We start from the raw sequence: 20,597 nt of genomic DNA on the forward strand, positions 1-20,597 counted from the left end.
AGGAAAAAGTTACTACTGCTACTATTATCTCCAATTTAAAGACTAGGAATCTGACATGGAGAAAACTAATGTGTTTGTGGTCAGATAGCTAATACTTATTAGAATCAGGATTTCTAACTCTATATCCTGACTCCATGTCCAATATCTGTTCCTATATGCTGCCTTTGTATGCTAAAAAAGACTGGATGGTCATCTATTATCTTTATCTTCTGATTTCAAACAGGCAAAGATTTTCTGCCTTTTCTTAATTAAATACAGTACAGAGAGTAACAAGAACATTTGAAGTTTACCTCAGTACTACATTTCTTTGAAATAAATACTTCATATCTAGGTCAAGAACACTCCCTCTTCTCCCCCAACGATGATATACCACAAATTATGAGGGTATATTCATGGAGAGTGTTCCTGGTGGTTCAGTCATTCCATCAACAAATATTTCTTAAATGCCTCAGATATGCTATCAACAGCCTGGTAAATGAGATAGATTTAATAAAGTAAAATTTGATAGTAATAGATGTAAAGATGTTAAGTTTTAACCCTTGCTTTCAAGAAGTTGACTTTATAAGTACTACAAGACAGCAGTTCATCTGAAAAAAACTCATCTGGAGGTTCTGGTGGTTTGTGTCAACAATGTGGTAATGAATACTTAGGTTACATTGAGATACATAACTTCCAGTAATAAGGAGGTAATAATACCTTTCTTGGGTTATATCACATTCTCAGGTGACATAAATCTGGGATAGACAATTTTTAAATGTATGGATATTTATATATTTGTGTTTTTATATATGTATGTATATATATATATATATATATATATACAAACATATATGTATATTTAATCAACAAAAATCCACATTATTTCCTACTATCCCAAATCCCTCTTTTAAATGAAAATGAAAGAAAAATAAAATCTCTATTACAAACATATATAGTCCTGAGTTCGAAGCCAGTCTCATATACTTACTAGCAGTGTGACCCTGAGCAAGTCATTTACCCTTTTTGCCTTAATCTACTGGAGAAGAAAATGGCAAACCACTCCAGTGTCTTTTCCAAGAAAATTCTATGGACAGTATGATCCTTGGGGTTATGAAGAGTCAGACGTAACTGAATGCCTGAACAATAGCAACCACAAATAAAAACAGCAAAAATAAAACTAATAAACTTTATAGAAAAGGAAAACAGAAATAAAAACACACATACACACATACACACACGTATGTTTGTCCCACAAATTTCTATATTGGCCCATGGCTAATAAATATTTTACTCTGCAATCTATGTCCTTCACCTCTCTTTCAGGAAGTGGGTTTCATCTTTAGTACTCTGCAGTTATCATTACAATGGTCAGAGTTCCTAATTCTTTTAAAGTATAAATATTATCCTTGTTTTGTTCATTTCATTTAGTATCAGAGCATACAAGATTTCCCAAATTTCTCTGAAACCATCTCCTTCATAATTTCTTAGCACACAGTATTATTCCATCACATTTCTAGACCATAATTTGTTTGAGCATTTGGGATAGATAATTATTGTGGGCGTGTTTTTTTCCAAAACAACAGTATAAACAGATTTAGAGCTAGAAGGGACTCTTGGAATCATCTAAGCTAAACCTCTTATCTTAAAAATAAGAAAACTGAGGGCTAACAAAGTTAAGTGGATTTATCTATGTAATTCTTTAGCAAAGAAATAGGATTCATGTATAGAAATTACAGGGAGGCAGATTTTGACTCAACCACAGGAAGAATTTTCTAATAGTTAGACTTTCCCCCAAATAGAAGGTTGGTTTGAACTCTATTAAACTTTATCTTCTTTTCTTTTCTTTTTTTTTTTGTCCTCTGTTCTATCTTATCAAGATTTCTTTAGTGCCTAATTATATTCTCCAGAACATTAGTTATACTTCCTAGCTTTATGAAATCTTTAGGTATGCTAATTATGATATTTATGTCTTTATCCAAGTCATTTATAAAAACATTGACCTTAGAATGACTGGAGACAAAGCCCTGCAGCAGACCTCTAGAGATTTCTCTCCATATTGACATCAGTCAATTAATTAACACTCTGCATTCAGTTATTCACTCCTTTCAGAATCTGCCTAAATATCATATCATCTGGCATAAAGTATCAATTCTACTTATTTGATCTGACAAAATTTGGAGAAATTTTTAGGTGCCACAGTTTATTTGTTTGAAAAATGAAAAAGTTGGGCAAAATGATCTCTTAAGGTATCTTCCAGCTCTGGTTTTCTATGATCTATGAGTTCTGAGTCTCAAACACAACATATTAATTTCTTATATTCTGAAATATGTGGGATTTATTGGCTGACAATAATTGTTAACAAATAGAAGTAATCAAACTTTTCTATCATCTGGTGACCTGGTGACTTTTTTGAAAGAGTAATCAAAAGCCAAATTAGAAGCATATTGAAGCTATTCAAAGTTCAAAGAAAAATCTTATTTTCACCAGTCACACTAGCAGTTGATCAGTAGCTATCCCTAGGCCAATTGATGGCATGATATCTGACTGTCATGTATAGTGCCTTGCTGATGAGGAAAATGATCATTGCCCATGCTGCCGTAAATAAAGCAGCAGGAATGGAAAATGATTGTAGCAGCTGTGTGTCTATAGGATGGATAGGAGGAGGGAAAAGAGAGACTGATGGAAAAAAAAAAAAGGTTACAGACCATCCAGGTGTACAGTGGACAAGTCCTAATCAAAGGATTTGGCAGTGGTGGTTGAGAAAGAACAGATGGAAATTCATAATGCCATATAAACAACAGCATGATTTGGCAGCTGCCCAAAGGAGAGATATAGAAGCATAAAAAGTCTTAATCCATGGTTAGATTTGGAAATCAAGCAGTAGGAAGGATTTAAGAGGAAAAGAAAGGTTATTTTGTTTTGATTTTTTTCAACCACATTATCAAGTTAGCGTGGTAGAAAAAGTCCTTATTGATCTAAGAATTCCCTACTACTGGGTATACATAACAAGCAGGGAAAAGAGAGAAGTGAATGGCACCATATATGCTAAAATATTCACAGCAACACATTTTGTGGTAGCAAAACATTGGAAACAAAAGGGATACTCATTGACTGGGGAATGGCTGAACAAAACATGGTACGTAAGATCATTGATCTATAGCTGGAAGGGACCTGAGAGGTCATTGTTTCCAACTTCCTCATTTTATATTTGAAGAAACTGAGAGCTGGAAAGCTGAAAGTGTCTTGCCTGTTGTCACACAGATAATGAGTAACAGAGGCAGGATTTGAACCCAAGTCCAGTTCCAAACACAATACTTTTTCTACTGACATGCTGCTTTCCTAAGAAATGATAGCTCTGAGGAATATAAAGAAACATGGAAAATGTTGTGTGATTTAAAGCAGTATGACATAAGCAGAACCAGAGGAAAAATATCCACAAAGGCCACAAAAATATAAATTAAAAGAATATTGAAAGGTAGCAGAAGTCTGATTAATTGTGATTACTAATCTTGGTCCCATAAAATTGATAATGAAATATATCTCCCTCCTGTTGGCAGAAAGGTGGGGGACTTTGGGGCATTGGCTATCAGACACATCTATTTTGTCTATTGGTTTGGCTTAACTTTTTTTTTTTCTTTTTTTACAAAGAAAATTTAAGAGAACAGAAAAAGCAAATAGATCAAAAAATGACTGGCATAAAAACAAAAGGCTGAGTAATACTTTTCCTTATTAAAATAAAGCTTTGACTTTAATGCCTTAGGAAATCTTATTTATTTCATATCAATTTTTTTTAGTCTCAATGTAATGACTAGACAAATGAAAGATTGAATTAGCCAGTTTACTCAATAGCCATTACTTTCTCTGCCATCTATCAATTGCAGAGGTACACTTTCCAATTGAAAAATTTGGTTTATTTCTTTAGTAGAGGAATTTAGCACTTGATTTTCATATAGCAGTAGCTTATAATAGTCCTATGTTATACAGTTTCCAAAATAATTTGAACCCAAAGCAATCTTATTTTTTTCCAGTTATGAATGAAAATTCTTGGGGATAAAAATCTTTTTTTTTCTTATTTGCATTTTGATATTTGATGAATATGTTTATGTGGTTCTTTCAGATGCTAGTGATCAAAGAGAAGATATTTATATTGGAAACCACATACCTTGCCCTGAAAACTTCAATGGTTACTGCATACATGGAAAATGTGAATTCATTTATTCTACTCAAAAGGCTTCTTGTCGGTAAGTCAGTAAAGAGACAAATAGTACAGTCTCTAGGTTAAGATTAGATAAGCTTTTTTTTTGTTTGTTTTAAACAAAGATAATTTATTCAGAGAAGAAAGTCAATTGTGATTTATATACAAGTGAAAAGCTAACAGAATTGTATTAATATAGAGTGACTACATAGGAAGAACATAAAATTACTAAGAAGAGAAAACAAAACATTATGCTTCTATTAAGTTCAAGAAATAATTATATACTTCAGTTCTATTATAACCTGTTAAGAAGGGGTGAAGAGTATAGTAAGAAAGAAAAGAAAAAGGGACTAAGAGAGACTTCAAGAGAGAACCAATGTTATTTGCTTGCATTTTGTTTTCTTTCTCAGTTTTCCTTCCTTCTTGATCTGTTTTTCTTGTGCAGCAAGATAACTGTATAAATATGTATACATATATTGCAATTACCATGTATTTCAACATATTTAATATGTATTGGACTACCTGCCATCTTGAGGAGGGGGAGAAGAAGGGGAAAATTTGGAACAAAAGGTTTTTCAAGAGTCAATGTTAGAAAAATTACCCATGCATATGCTTTGTAAATAAAAAGCTTTAATAATAATAAAAAAGAGAGAGAAGCAAGAGTAAGGATAGAAAGAGACACCAAGGAAAGATTCAGATCTCCCCTCTCCCAACACCCCAGTCTCCCCCACCTTACTCTCCCTCAGACAAAATTCCTCCCTATCTCTCTGTACCCAGATCTAATTTTCTGCATCTAATCATTTGCCCTTTATCTATTGATGTAAAGTTGAAAGTCACACTGACAAAACAGAAGCTCTTCAACTTGATATATATATGTGTGTATATATATATATTATATATATATATATATATATATATATATATATATATATAACCTTCTACTACCTGATTTACTCCTGATTTTCCAATTTTATTTTGCATTTCTCCCTCTTTATCCAAATTGATGATCCCTGAATTAGACTGTATCATCCATTTGGAAGCCTTGGCACAGATTTTCCCTCTTGCATAGAATGTACGCCTAAATCAGTTCTCCTTTTTAGAATTCCTAGAACTCATCCAGATTTCCAGATTACCCAATGGGAAACCATTTCTCAGCTTTCTTTTGGAAGGCATTCTCCTATGATTTCCCTCTTTTAGAATCCCTAGATTCCTTCTATATTTCCTCAGCTACCCAGGAAGAAACTATTCCTGAGCTCTCCACTTGCCAATGCTCTCTTCCTCCTCAAATGATTTCCTGTTTACTTATTTTCATGTTATATTCTCCCAGGAGAATGTAAATTATAAATTTACTTATTCACTTATTTGTAAGTTGTAGCTTCCCTTTCTGTCCCCATTGCCTAGCTCAGTGACCCTACATATACATACAGTAGGTACAGATGTACAGTACTATAGGTGTTTGTTGAATTGAATCTCCTCTACTTATCTCAATGCAGGAATTATGCACAGCAACCAACTATCAGAATTGCTCTGGGTCCACATCAATTGCTCTTATCTAATCTAAAAATTCTCTTATAGGTGTGCACAACACATTATTTGGTATGAATGGGTTCTCAACTATGTGTTGGTTTTTTAAAAAAAATATTTATTTATTTAAAATTAAATACAAAATTAGAAAAAAACAAAATAGAAAAAGAGAGAAAAGGAAAAATTTAAAGAGAAAAAAACATTGTCATGTGCCCAGCAGAACATCAAGGAGGATTCAAAATATGTAACAATAAATTTTTCTTTCAAGAAAGCTTATATAATAATAGAAGAAATTATATTTATGATGTCTATCTTTTTTGCTTCCTTATATGTTATTCTTTTATTTTCTGTTGTGCACTTTATTCTTTTTTTCTCTTTTCATCCCTCCCACCTGCCCCAAGCAGGCTATATATATATATATTTTTTCACATCCACACCCACACATATATATCTATATACACACATATACACACCTACATACATGCTTCTAAAACAATATTAATATGGCTGACATATAATGTAGATTTCTCTCTTGATTGAATCTTTAAATTTGATGTTGTTTGAGGTCAATGATTACTAGCCCATGTTGGCTTTGTTTTTTGTTTTTCTAGAAGAGTGCTCCTTTTTTCACCAGAATTAAGCATTTCTGATTCAACCCAAATATCTCCATCTGATAATAAAAAAAAATAAGCCTATCTCTAATCCTAATTCTAACTTTATCATCAAATTTTAAAAGAAACCATTTAAATGTACAGGTATGGATAATCTTGATGACTTTTAAGAAGACTAAACTTTAGAGGAAAAATACAGACTTCCTTTAAAACTTTACACAAGTAGAAAGAAAGCATAAATCTCTTAAATGTATAAGAAATTACAGGCATTGCAAAAATAAAGTTTGATTTGAATTGTAAGAAACTATAGATGGCGCTAAAAACAATAGAAAATTAAAAAGAACTCAGACTGAAAAGCAGATTAAAATACAAATTTTAGTTGCTTAGGTGATATGATAAACCTAAATGCTTAGTGAGGTTGTGAGTTTTTTTTACTCTCAACATAAAAACTTTATGGATTAAAAATACAAAAAATAAAATAAAATAAAAAGAAATCTCAAAAGTTCTTGGGAAATGACAGGTAAATGAATTTCAATATTTGCTCATTTTTCCTTCCCTGTGTCTTTTCTTCCATTACCCATAAATTAAAATTTTAAATTTAAAAGTTTACATTTTAAAAAATTAAAACTCCCAAATATATTATAAAATAGAAGCTGCCAGTGGGCTTCATTGACTCAGTGAGTCTGAGGACTTAGCACAGTTCTGCCTCATTTAAATCCAATTTATGTGTCAAGTCAAGATCAAGCCCTTGTCATATCATCATCCTCATCTAGAAAAAAACCAAACAATAACATTAACTTGGCTACTTTCTTCTACCCTTAGTTCAACAATCCAGTGGAAACTTCAGATTTGTATGTCTATCATCGACTTCTGTAAGGTGGATTACTCTAAATTCTTTAAGTAGCACTCTTTCTCTTCCTCCCTTGCTTTCTTTCCCTGCTCCCCACTTCCTCCCCCCCAAATCCCCTTGAAAAACAAGTGACCAAGCTTTACAAAAATTGTTTTTGGGGAAATAAGACTGGGGCAGCTAGATGGCAATAGAGTACTGGGCTTGACATCAGGAAACCCAATCTTCCTGAATTAAATGTGGCTTTCGACACCTACTAGCTAAGCAAGTCAATTCACCTCATTTCCCTCAGTTTCCTCAATTATAAAATGAGCTGGAGAAGAAAATGGCAAGCCACTTTAATATCTTGCCATTGAGTCAGAAAGACACGACTCAACAAAAGCCACATATAAGACTGACCAATTAGAGGAATCTGGCCTGAGGTTCAGAATTTTCCCCCAACCTCTTAGCTTCAAGTCAGGTGCTCTAAATCTGGTATCTTTCTTCTTTCTTCTATGATACACTACTCTATAAATCACTGCCAGGGAGCTGTTTTAATTATGCAAGCAATGGTATCATCATTTTTCTTATCAGCAAATCTGCCCACCAGATAGGGGGCTAATGACCATCCATTTGCATGCTGGTAACTATTGATCCACTAGGAGTTTAATTTAGAATAAAACCTTTTATCTGTCAGCCCATCAATTGGAATCCCCTGTTATCTGGCAAAAGAACAGCACTTTAATAGCAGCTTGAGGCAAATGCAAACTCCTGACAGGTCTTCAGAGTCATCCAAGAAAGATTAAATGAATCTCAGCCTCGTTAGTATATGGTATATTTTAGGAATTCTAATTTGAAATTTAATCATACAAATATGGTAAATCATTAAGATAGAGCCTCCCATCCTGTAACTTTCTGAGGTGAAGTTCTGATATAATAACAGATTACAATTATAGAGCCCTTTAGAGTTGTCCTAGTACTTCCTCAAAGAAAGTCTTGTGAGCAAATCAGGGCCATCATTTTAAAGATAAAGAAATTGAGGTTGAGAAGCTAAGTGACTGGGCCATGGCAATACAGTCCATGAAGCTATGACTCAACTTATGTCTTCTGGCTTCAAATCTAGAGTCCTTTGTGAATTGTTTTAATAAAGAACCAAATCACAAAGATGAAAACATCTCCATTGCTTCTGAGTGGGCCACCTTTCACTTCTTCAGTTCCTCCTCAGTCAGTTGAAAGCCCACCTTAATCTCCTGACCATTGTTCTCTTTGGAAGTATAGGGGAAAGGGAAGGAAGCATTCATGTTTAAACACCTACTGTGTGCCAGGCATTGTGCTCTTAATAGCCCACTGAGGAAGAGGCTACTGTTAGTCCCATTTTACAGTTGTGAAAAATGAGATGGAGATTAAATGATTTACTCTAGATCATACAGCTAGTGTGAGGTCAAATTTGAACTCAGGTCTAGTGTTCTCTTTCCTGAGCCATCTGGCTGAAGTATGTATTCAAAGACAATGGTCCCCCATTAGATTGTGAGCTCCCTGAAGACAAGGATGTCTTTTGTCACTTTTGAATCCCCAGTTTTTGGCAGAGTGCCAGGCACACAGTAGGTGCTTAATAAATGTTTATTAATTGACTGAGTGCAAGTTCTAGGAGAACTTTGTCCAGATATGCACTGGATCCAAGCAACAACAATAGATAAAAGTTGTTATTGTTTCACTCAGAAGGGCAAAAGAAGTTGGACCTTTTCAAAGATATCATTCTGAGGTAAACAGATTCAAAACCCTCTTTTAACCTGCCATTTATAAATTAAGTTCATATGGATAGTAGAATTTCTTTGGTGTAAGGGTCTGACTACTTGGTTTGTCATTCACTTTTTTTTTTTCCTGTCAACTTGTCTTCTTTCTTCTTCCTTGCATGAGTCTCACCAGAAAGAATCAATAAAACTCACACTAAGAAATATGGAAATATATTTTATTATTTTCCTGCCCTACCTTGTACTCTAATGGAATCAATCTAAAGGTGTTCATTCTCTAATTCCTTCATCGGATCATTCAGTATGTTTTACTGAACCTTTTATTCAAGCCACTGTGTTGGGTGCTATATTCAGTAAAGCAATAAATATTTATTAAGCCTCAACCATGTGCCAGGTACTGTGCCAAGTTCTGAAAACACAAAGGCAAAAGACTGTCCTCATGGAGCTTTTAATCTAATGAGAGAGATAACATGCAAACAATTATGTACAAACTATATACAAGATAAATTGGAAATAATCAACAGAGGGAAGTCACTAGGATTAAGAGAAATTGGGAAAGACTTCTTGTAAAAGGTGGGATTTTAGGTGGGACGCGAAGTCACGAGATGAAGATGAAAAAGGAGAGAATTCTAGTCATGGAGGACACTAACAGGAAGTGCCAGGAGCTGAAAGATAGAAGTAGTGTCACTGGGCTGAAGAGTATGTGATAGGAAATAAATTGTAAGAAGACTAGAAGGGGCTGAGGGAGGCAGAAAGAGCTAGACCAAATAGAGGATGCTATATTTGATCTTGGGGGTAATAGGAAGCCCCACTGAAATTTACTGAATATGGGAATTACATGGTCAAACATATTAAGAAGACAAAACTTTATTAAATAAAGAATTTCATAAGAAAAATGTTTACCATGCAAGTATTTTTTTTAGAACTTTCAAAATAGTTATAATTTTACGGATGCTATTCTTATTTCTGTAATTCCATTCAAAGCCAGGCCTTTAAGGAAAGATTGGAGAAAATTGTGTCTCGATGTCATATTTGTAGATATGTCTTTTTAAAAAAATTATAATGAAGAGTTTCTTAGAATCTCAGAACTGGAAAAAAACAGAAATCAACACCCTCAACTAGCAATCAATTAGTCTCTACTTTAAAAAAAAAAAAAAGGAAGAAGAAAAGGAACCAGAAGCAGGAGAAGATGAAAGAAGAAAAGGAGGAGATGAAGAAGATGATGAAAAAAGAAAAGAAGGAGAAAGAGAAGTTGAAGATAAAAAAAGAAAGATAAGTTGAAGATGAAAAAAGAAAAGAAACAGATGAAGATGAAGATGAAAGAAGAAAAGAAGAAAAGATGAAGATGTATAATATCCTGGTTAGTTCTCTGGAGGACCTCAAGATCAGTCAGAGTCAGGATGAGTCAAAGTCGTTGGTCTTTAGGAGAAGTGAAGGAGGCAGGCAAGCTGCCACATAGCTCATCAAAGATGAATCCTGGACTCTGGAGCCTGGAGCCTGAAGTCTTCCTTCCTGAGCATTCTGTGGCAGAGAGACCCTGACCCTCTCCCTCAGCCCTCCAATCCTTGCCTAGGATTACCTTATCACAACACATTCAATCTTCGAGCCAATCTTGAGGAGAGCCATCACATCACCATAGCATTTAAGTATGTGTTTATAGAACGATTATCTCACATTGAGTAGGTACTTAGCCTTAAGTGCTCTGCTGCCTTAGATTCAAGTACACTTTTTCAGAGTTCCAGCCCTTTACAAAAATGAAAGAAGAAAAAAAAGAAGAGTAGATGAAAATGAAAAAGGAGGAGGAGGAAGAGGAAGAAGAGGAATAGGAGGAGGAAGAAAGAAGGAAAAAGAAAACAATAAACAGGTCCTTACTGCCTACTTTACCACATAATCATTTTCATTTTATTCACTGCTTGGGAGTCAAACAACAAAAGGATGAAGGAAAAGATAGAGTGGCTCTTCTTGTGTGTGTAAACTCAATTGTACTTTCTGCCTCCTGAGTCTTCAGTCTTTCTGGTTCTTTGGCCAACAGGAAAACTTGTCACCACTTAACACTTCTACCCCTGTAACTCCCTTGGTATTTGGGATTGGGAGTAAGTTTACCTATTCTGGATTCTACATTCTGGATTGAGCTGTTTAGCATGCTTTATAACCTACTAGGTGAGCAAATCCAAGGATGCTCTAAGGAGTCACCCCTTGTTGGTCAGTCTCTCCCTTACACTGAAAGAAAGGGTCACATTTGGAATGAGGCTGACAAGTCAAAAAACACTGGTAGAAACAATAAAGAGAGATTTTCTGCAGAGCAAGAAAACTGATTAGGAAAAGATTGATTAGTCTTTGATTTGGTAATTAATCTTGTGGGAAGCTAACTATATTGCACTACACAGGTGGTCATAGACCTGCAAATGATTCATTGTCATCTCTGTAAAAAGAATAAGACTACCACAGTGTAGAATAACAAGGTAGGTCATGATTCAATCAGAGACATCATGGCCCCTCTAGGTAAGGATGAGACCTAGAAAGTATTAGAGGTAAAGTTAATCTGGAATGCCTGGAATATTCCCTCAGTGGGGTGATGGTGGAAAGCAGGGAAGTACTGTCCATTCAGACAAAAATGAAATCTTTCCAGGGATCTTTTAATGTTAAAGAAGTAGCTAAAAGAAGGCCAGGAGCCTTGGTCACAGTATTTAATAAAGGAAATATAGGGAACAAGAAAGAAACCATAGCTTAGGAATTAAGATCTGGAGCTATCAGTTACAGAGTTCCTTGAGACATGGGCCCCAGTACTGCTGGTAGCTCATTTTTCATGCAATGTATTTCATGGTATATGGCCTATTCTTAAGAGCAATTTCTGCCTTCACCCACTGAGACTTTTGTTGATTTATTCTATATGCCATTAGTGGGACTGAAACACCTGCTCCCTAGCTTTCACTCTAGTAGACTAATAACAAGGATCCATACAATAAAACAGAATATGAAAAGTGCTTATGAGTAAAAAATTTTAAAGTTGCTATGGGAGTTTCAATATGAAATTCTCTTTTTAGTTTAGTGATCTTTTAATAATCAAAACATTAAATAAAAATTAATTGGGGTCTTATTTGATTTTAAAATATTTTAAAATGTTTCTTAAAATGCTTTTTAATTTTTAAAGTTAGAAAGTCTATAAAGTGAGCCTTTATAAAGTAGGGATGTATATATCTATAATTCCAATTGCCCCATCACTTTCATTATAACATTTTGTTTGATTTTAAGGATTTCTACTTACTGTGTTAACATCTTTGTCCAATTCCCAAATTTTTCCTGTTTCTTTTTTTTTTTAAATCGTGCTCTAAATATAAATACCTTTCCCATATCTTGTTCTGCTTGTTTGGTGAATCTTAGGTGGATATGTTTTTAGTATCTCCTGCTTTTTTTTTCTTTTAGACCATTTTCTTCATTAAATTAAATAAGAAGCTATCTAATATATATATATATATATATATATATATATATATATATATATATATATATCTTTCCAACTGAAAACAACCTACATAAATTTATGATTAAGTGCCATATATACACTGCTTTGTTAACTATTATACTAACATGAAATTCTTTTGCTATTAGTTGATTACTGAGAATTAAAATTATGTTATCTTCATTACTCAAATAGAAATGGGGACCAATGAGCCATAGATTTGGATCCTTTCAGGCCACATATTGATTCAGTTTTAAAATGTAATATTATCTATGTTTTCTTCTATTTTTATTTATTTTATTAAATATTTCCCAATTACATTTTCATCTAGTGGAGGAGGAACACTCATCAGTGTTGTGACTGAACATAACCTACAGGCAAAGAGTTTAACACCCCATTAGTGAATTTCTGCTATTTTGATCCATTATATTGATTTTTGGTCTCTATCTTACACTTTCAGTGCTTTGATTTTGTGCTAATTTTCCCCCATCAGCTCAAAGAATAATAGAATGAGTCTATAAAAAAGGCTTAAATATTAAAATATTAGTTGTTTATATTTTTGAAACCTCCTTTTTCTTCTTTCAGATGTGAATCTGGTTATACTGGACAGCACTGTGAAAAGACAGATTTTAGCATTCTCTATGTGGTTCCAAGTAGACAAAAACTTACCCACGTCCTTATCGCAGCCATCATTGGAGCTGTACAGATTGCCATTATTGTTGCAATTGTCATGTGCATTACAAGGTAGGTAATGATGCCAGAAACATTAATTTGATCTTAGGAGTTGGTGATAGAAGAGGGACAATTCATTTCCTTCCTCCCACTTGTTTTTTTCCCCATGCTTTTGATTTTAGTCCATTTATTAAACCTCCTCACTCCCTGTCTCATACAAGTCATAGAATTTGTCAATAAAATTGACTAGACCAAGTAAATATTATAGACAGGCTTGAGGTAAGCCTGAGGTTCTTTCTTTCTTTTTCTTTTTTAAAAATAATACCTTATTCCACCATCCCCATCCCGTTACATATAAAAATACTTTTTAACTTTTTTTTTTTTAAGTTTTATGTTTCAAATTCTATCTCTCCCTCCCTTATGTCCCCACTTCCTAAAAAGCCAAGGAATCTAATATAGGTTACACTGTGTAAGCATGTAAAACATTTCCATATTTGTCATTTTTGTGGAAGAAAGTCCTAATGAAAGAAATAAACAAACAAACAAGTAAACAAAGAAACAAAGAAAGAAAAGAAAAGAAGGAAGGAGGAAGGGAGGAAGAACAATAGCATGCCTTTTTCTACATTCAGTCTCCATAGTTTCCTCTCTGGAGGTAAATAGCAATTTTCATCCTAACTCCTTTGGGGTTGTCTTGGATCATTTTATCAAGAGTAGCCAAATTCATTGTATAATATTGTTGTTACTGCATACAATGTTCTCCTGATTCTGCTCACTTTACTTTGTATCAGTTAGTGTAAATCTTTCCAGGTTTTTCTGAGTGCATTTCTTGTTCATCTTTTCTTACAGAGCAATAGTGTTCCATTACAATCATATACCACAACTTGTTCAGCTTTTCCCCAATTGATGGGCAATCCTTTAATTTCCAATTCTTTACCACCAGAAAAGGAGCCACAATAAATATTTTTCTACAAATAGGCCCCTTTCCTTTAACAAAAATAACTCTTTGGGATACAGATCTAATAGTGTATTGCTGGATCAAAGGTATATACCCAGTTTTATATCCCTTTGAGCATAGTTCCAAATTGCCCTTCAGAATGTGAACCCAAGGTTCTTGAATAACAAGAATATTCATATACCCATCTTTCCACCAGGATGTGTAAGAAGGTTCTGAGGACATGTTCCCTAAGTTTGTATTATAAGTTTTTACTATAGACTGTATAGTTAGAGTTGAGGAAGATCTTAGAGATCATTGAGACCAATTTTCTCACTTAATAGATGAAGAAATTGAGACAGAATAATGACTTGCTCAGGGTAATACAATTAACTAGCCTTTCTGACTTAAAAGCCAATAGCACTCTACCCACTCCCTACATTAGAGTCCTATTAGAGTATAAACAAGGACTATAGAACCCAGAGCTATAGATGTTTCTGTCCTACAGACCAGAATCCTCACCTTCAATGGTTTACAAAAAGCTGGGGATCTAAGAATAGGAGGCCACTTTTCATTGATGTCTCAAGGAGCAAGATTAGAAAATGGTAGAGCTGCAAAAAAATTACATACACATGCATGGAGACCAGTAGCCTTATAGCCTCCTCAAAGAATTTTTTTTTAGCCTTAAGTGAATAGTATCAATAAGATTATCTCTTAAATGAGAATAATAAGTGGGGTAGTAATAGGGATAATAATAGTAATGAGGATAATAATAGCACCTACTTCCTACAGTTGAGATAGAATTTATAAAGTTCTTTGCAAATCTCAAAAAAACACTTTATAATGTTAGCTATTACTGTTGTTGTTATATTATTACTACTTTAGAAAGGACATGGAAAATCTAGACTATGTCCAGAGGAGGGAGAACAACCACAATCTTGGTCAAGTCATGAGAGAATCTCATGTGTAGAAAATTTAGCAGGGAAATAATATTTGAGGGCTTCTTCCTTGATCCCAGAAGGCAGCACTTAATAGAAGTTACAGAGAGACAGAGTTGAATTTGATCACCAAACACTTCCAAAGAATTAGAGTTGATTAAAAAATGAATGGGAGATTGTAGATGGACTCAGAGTGGAAGCTGAATGTTAAAAAGCAGATTCATGCTTCAGATATGGATTAGGGGATCTCTGAGGTCTCTTCCAGTTCTCATATTCTATGATTTTATCTTTTATCTGAAGAGGGAAGAAAGAGTCATGAGGAGCAGGGGGAGAAAGGAAAGAGAAGAAAATAAGCATCTATATAGTTCCTACTCTGTGTCAGGCATTGTATTAAATTTTTTCAAAAAAATATGAATATTACTCCTTATTACTAAATATTACTCCTTAACTGGAGTAATAGAATTTAGCTTACAGAATCAAAAACCCAAGTAAGAAATGGAGACATGTTTTGATTAATTTGATCACTTCTTCCTGTGTGTTTATTCTGTTTTCATGAGAACAATGCTTCCCATGCTTTTTTTCTTTTCTTTTTTTAAAAATAATTTTAATCAATCAAGAAATATTTATTAAGTGCCTACTATCTGCCAGGCATTATCTACTAAGCTCTGTAATTATGAAAAGAGGCCAAAATAGTCCCTACCCTTCTTGTCAAAGACTAAGAAACATTTCCATCAAAACTATTTTAAAATAAACATGCTTTACCACCCTGTTTTGACAGAGCCATATGTTTTTTTAAAATGGAGAAATAATTGCTTATGCTCAAGAAAATAGGCTGATTTATTACTGAAATAGAATGTTTCTATCATCTGAACCAGTGGTTCCCCACCTGGTATATATATTTATAGGACAAGGAATACAAGGACAAGGACTGTTCAATTAAATCCTCCCCTTACCCCAAAAAAACTCACTTGTATTCTATTGTGTTTAATCTCTTTGTTTTGTTTCTTATGTACATCTTACATACATGCTAAACTCCAGCATTTATTTCCTTCCAAATTGAACAGGAGATACAGGAAAAGGAGGAAACATTTTTATAGATCCTATGTGCCTGGCTAAATACTCTATACAAATATTATCTCATTAGAGCCTCAAAATGACTGTATTGTTCCCATTTTATATTAAAGAAACAGGGTAAGTGGTTTGTTCAGGGCCACAAAGTATCTTAGGATGAATTTGAACTCAGGTTTTCCTAATTCTAGGCTCAACATACAGGCACAGTGATCTCTACAATGTACTTCCTTCATGTTGAATAGGAAGTAGTGAAAAGTTTACTGAAAGCCAAGGGGTACGAAACCAAAAGAGATTGTAAACCCCAAACTAAGCATTGTCCAAGGACATTAATCGTTCTTGCCATCCTCCTCATTCTTGTGCATTTATATAACTTGCTACAGTTCACAAGGTGCCTTTGCAATAGGAGGCAACCTGTGAAGGGAGTTTGAGTACTCCAGGACTTATCTGTGACCACATGACCTTAACAAGTCATTTCATCCCTCTCAAAGCTTCAGTTATCTATTCGGGGGTTGGGCGGGGGGAGAGGACTGAACCAGTTATCTATTAGTTCTTTTGTGTCTCTGACGTTGCTGGGATTCCATTCCTCTCATCTGATTCCCACAGAAACACTGTAAAGTGGCCAGGACACTGGTATTAATGCCTTATTTGTAGAGAGGGGGAAACTGAGGCTCCTTACTTACCAGTAACAGGACCAGTATTGATTGACGTGTCTTTTGACTCCAAGTCTGGGGCTATTTCTACATTTAATATTGTTTTTTTAAAAAAAGGACATAAGCTGATTTTATAAAAGTATGGAAAGATTTGCATGAATTGATGCTAAGTGAAGTGAGCAGAACCAAGTCAATGTTGTACACAATAATAAGAAGATTATGTGATGGTCAGCTGCGATGGACTCAGCTCTTTTCAGTAATGAAGTGATTCAAGGCAATTTCAATAGACTTGGATGGAAAATGCCATCTGCATTCAGAGAGAAAATGTGTAAACTGAATATGGATCACAGCATAGTATTTTTACCTTTTTGTTGTTGTTGTTTGTTTGCTTGTTTGTTTGTGTTTTTTTCCCCCTTTTGATCTGACCTTTTGTGTGTGTGTGCAGCATGATGAAGGAGAAGTGCACATTTTTAACCTATATCGGATTGCTTGCTATCTTGGTGGGGGAAGAGGGAAAAAAATATGGTTTTGCAAAGCTATTTTTGTATGTATTTGGAAAAATAAAATACTATGGGGAAAAAAAGAGAGAAACAGGGTAGCAAAATTTAGAAATAAGTCTCCTAGTAACTCCAACCATCTAGGTGAACTAAGAATAACCAAAATAACAAAGTAAGAAGCAAATTTGGTTTTCTTTACTCTTTAGAAGAGACTAGTAGCCTCAGCCCAGATAAACGTGGGTAAAATCAGGTAGTGACATTATAATGTGGAACATAGTGCTAAAACAAGAAGTGACACATAATAGCAGGGAACAAAGATGAGGGAAAATGCTTTCCTTAAGCACAGCAACGTGAGAACTTAAGCATGCAAGGAACATGGGCTGGGCTAGAGCACGCTGTACCCTAAGCATGCCTAAGAATCTGAGTGTAATGACAATGATTCTAATTTACATAACAATCTCAAGGATGTCACTCTACTACAATATGGCACAATAATAAATATTTATTTTAAGTCAATTAATTAGTTCTTAGCCTTTATTCCAATTCTCTCTTTCCTTCTGGTCCTTCCCCCATCCATTGGGAAAGCAAGCAATATGATACCCAAATAATGGATATTTACAAAGAACATATAATTATATGAGCTTTAACAGTCCTCTGGGCCAACACTCATTTTGCAGGAGAAAGAATTCACAACAATTAAGTGACTTGATCAATATCAATTAATGTCCAAGATGACTGAACTTCAGTTATCTAAATCAAATACTATTTCTACTTTACCATGTTTCCTTCCATAGGCATCAAGAAAAGGCTAAATTATGTACTGTATAGTCCATTTAAGGAAACAGGGAAGAAAATAATATAGTTGAAAATTATTTCTGTTTAAAAAATGGAGTTCACAACTGTCATATAATTTGAACCTCTGAAGAAACTTTAGAAGTAACTGATATTAATATAGTACTTTTAAGGTTTGAACCTCACAATAATTCTGTGATAGGGAATAGAAGTATTATTGGCCCCATGTTACAAATTATAAAACTGAGACTCCAATAGGTTAAAAAAATTTTCACAAGTTACATAATCAGACAATATCAGAGGATAGATTCAGTTGAAGGTTATTCTTGATTCTAAGCCCAGCACTTTTTTTGACTGTATTGCATTTCCTCCTAGAAGAAATCTGTAATAGATTTTTTTTTTTTTTGGTGAGGCAATTGAGATTAAGTGATTTGCTCAAAATCTCACAGCTAGTGAGTGTTAAGTGTCTGAGGCTGGATCTGAACTCAGTTTCTCCTGACTTCAGGCCAATGCTCTTTCTATTCACTGTAACATCTAGCTGCCATTGTAATAGAATTTTAAGCCAGTAATGTACAGCAACGTACAATGAAGCTTTTTATATTTTCATGGTGACTTAGGAAAGGCTGTACAAAGGCTAACAATGTGGGAATTTGTTTTACTTGATTATTTATTGCAAGAGTTTTGATTTGTTTTTCTTTTTAATTATAAAACCAGTATGAGGGAGAGAAAATATTGTTAACTTTAGAAAATAAATTTAATAAAAACATAAGCAATGAAATTTTAATCATCATTTCCAATATCTGTTGGATAATTGAGGTATTTTTTATTTTTAGTTTTTTAGGGGGGATGGTCATTATTGAAACCTGGAAAGAGAAAGTGAATAAACTTGGATTACACAAGCAAAAATGGCTGAACTAGCATCTTAAGTCTTCTGATTCCAATTTTCATTATTATACCATCTTCATTACTTTAAACTTCTCTATGTCTGAATCTTTAGGAACCAAAAGTGATGTTTAGCAGTTCTATAAATGGAACTTCTGAAGAAGTTTCAATAACAACAATAATTGATCTTAATACAGTATTTTAAGGTTTGAGTCTTATAATAATCCTGTATACATATGACAAAATTGAGTCTCAGATGGGCTAAAGAACCTTTCTCAAGTCACAAAATTAATGTGTCAGAGAAAGATTCAGTTCAAGAGTGCTTCTAAATCTAAGGCTGACAGCTTACTCTTTTGACTTCATTACATTCCATTATTAATGTTTTCTCCATCACTTTCTTAAATCTATAAAATAACAAAACAATATTTAAATCTGGACTTGTGGTGAAGTGTGATGTTTTTTACTTAATAATATATTATTATAATTTTTCTAATTATATGTAAAAATAGTTTTCAACATTCATTATTGTAAGATTTTTGAGCTCTAATGTTTCTCCCTTCCTCCTTTCTCTCCTCCATCCCCAACACAGCAAGCAATCTGATATAATTTATACACATACAATAATTTAAAACATATTTCCTTATTAGTCATGTTGTGAAAGAAAAATCAAAACAAAAGAGAAAAACCATGAAAAAAAAAACAAACTCCCAAAATGCAAAATATACATTTTGATCCATATTCAGTCTTCATATCTCTCTCTCTGCATAAAGATGGCATTTCCTATCCCAAGAGGAACTGCCTATATATATATTCCTAGTGCTTAGCACAGTGCATGGCACATAGTGGGCACTTAATAAAGGTTTATTGATAAATGGATTGACCTCTTCAACATCTCCATCTTTTTTCCTCCCTCCCTCCCTTCCCCTTCCTTTCTTCCTTCCTTCCTTCCTTCCTTGTTTCCTTGCTTCCTTCCTTTCCTCCTCCCTTCTTTCCTTCCTTCCTCCCTCTCTCCCTCCCTTCCTTCCTTCCTCTCTCCCTCTCCTTTTCTTCTCCCCCTCTCCTTCTCCTTCACCCTCTCCCTCTCTCTCTTTCTCTCTTTCTCCCCCTTCTTCTCCCTCTCCCACTCATCTTTCTGGATTTGAAGAGCTGTTAGATAGGAGAAGGACTCAGTCTGTTTTGGCTGACTCCAAAAGGGAGAAGTTGGAGCAGCAACTAGAAGCCCAGAAAGACAGATTTCAGCTCTTCACAAGGCAAGCCTTCTTCATCTGGAAAAATAAAATACTAGTCTTTAATTAAAGACTTCTAGAGAGGGAAGCCCACTCTCTCTCAAGCAGCACATCCCATTTTTTATTACATCGAATTTTCATGAAATTTTCCCTTAAATCAGAGGTGCCTCCTTTTGTTTCTTGGAACCCTTTGACAATCTGATGAAACCTATGAACCCTTCCCAAAATAATGCTTTTAACTGTTTATAAAATAAAACACACAGGATTCTAAAAGAATCAAAATACACTGAAATCCAATTATTAAATGTTAATGATAATAACCCCCACACACACAAATTCATGGACACCAGCTGAAGAAGCCTTTCCTTAGAGAGAGCTGAAATCTGTCTTTCTGAGCTTCTAGTTGCTGCTCCAACTTCTCCCTTTTGGGGTCAGCCAAAACACAGTCCCTCTCCTACCTGGTAGCTCTTCAAATACAGAAAGAGAGGAGGGGTAGGGAGTGGGGAGAGAGGGGAGGAAGAAAGAGAGAGAGAGAAGAAAAAAGAAAGAAAATAGATGATAGGTAGATAGATAAATGTTAGATAAATAGATG

At 34.3% G+C, this 20,597-nt stretch overlaps 1 protein-coding gene across 1 annotated transcript in view; it reads left to right on the forward strand.

Annotated features, from left to right (window-relative positions):
- Positions 1–20,597, forward strand: part of TMEFF1 (transmembrane protein with EGF like and two follistatin like domains 1) — a 137,556-nt gene that overhangs the window by 107,723 nt on the left and 9,236 nt on the right. Inside the window, exons 8-9 of the mRNA XM_031969184.1 lie at positions 4,097–4,220; positions 12,932–13,090. Of these exons, the coding sequence (XP_031825044.1) occupies positions 4,097–4,220; positions 12,932–13,090 (283 nt within the window). The remainder of the gene's footprint in view (positions 1–4,096; positions 4,221–12,931; positions 13,091–20,597) is intronic.

This window comes from Sarcophilus harrisii, chromosome 1 (genome assembly GCF_902635505.1).
Source record: "Sarcophilus harrisii chromosome 1, mSarHar1.11, whole genome shotgun sequence".
NCBI classification, from domain to species: Eukaryota; Metazoa; Chordata; class Mammalia; order Dasyuromorphia; family Dasyuridae; genus Sarcophilus; species Sarcophilus harrisii.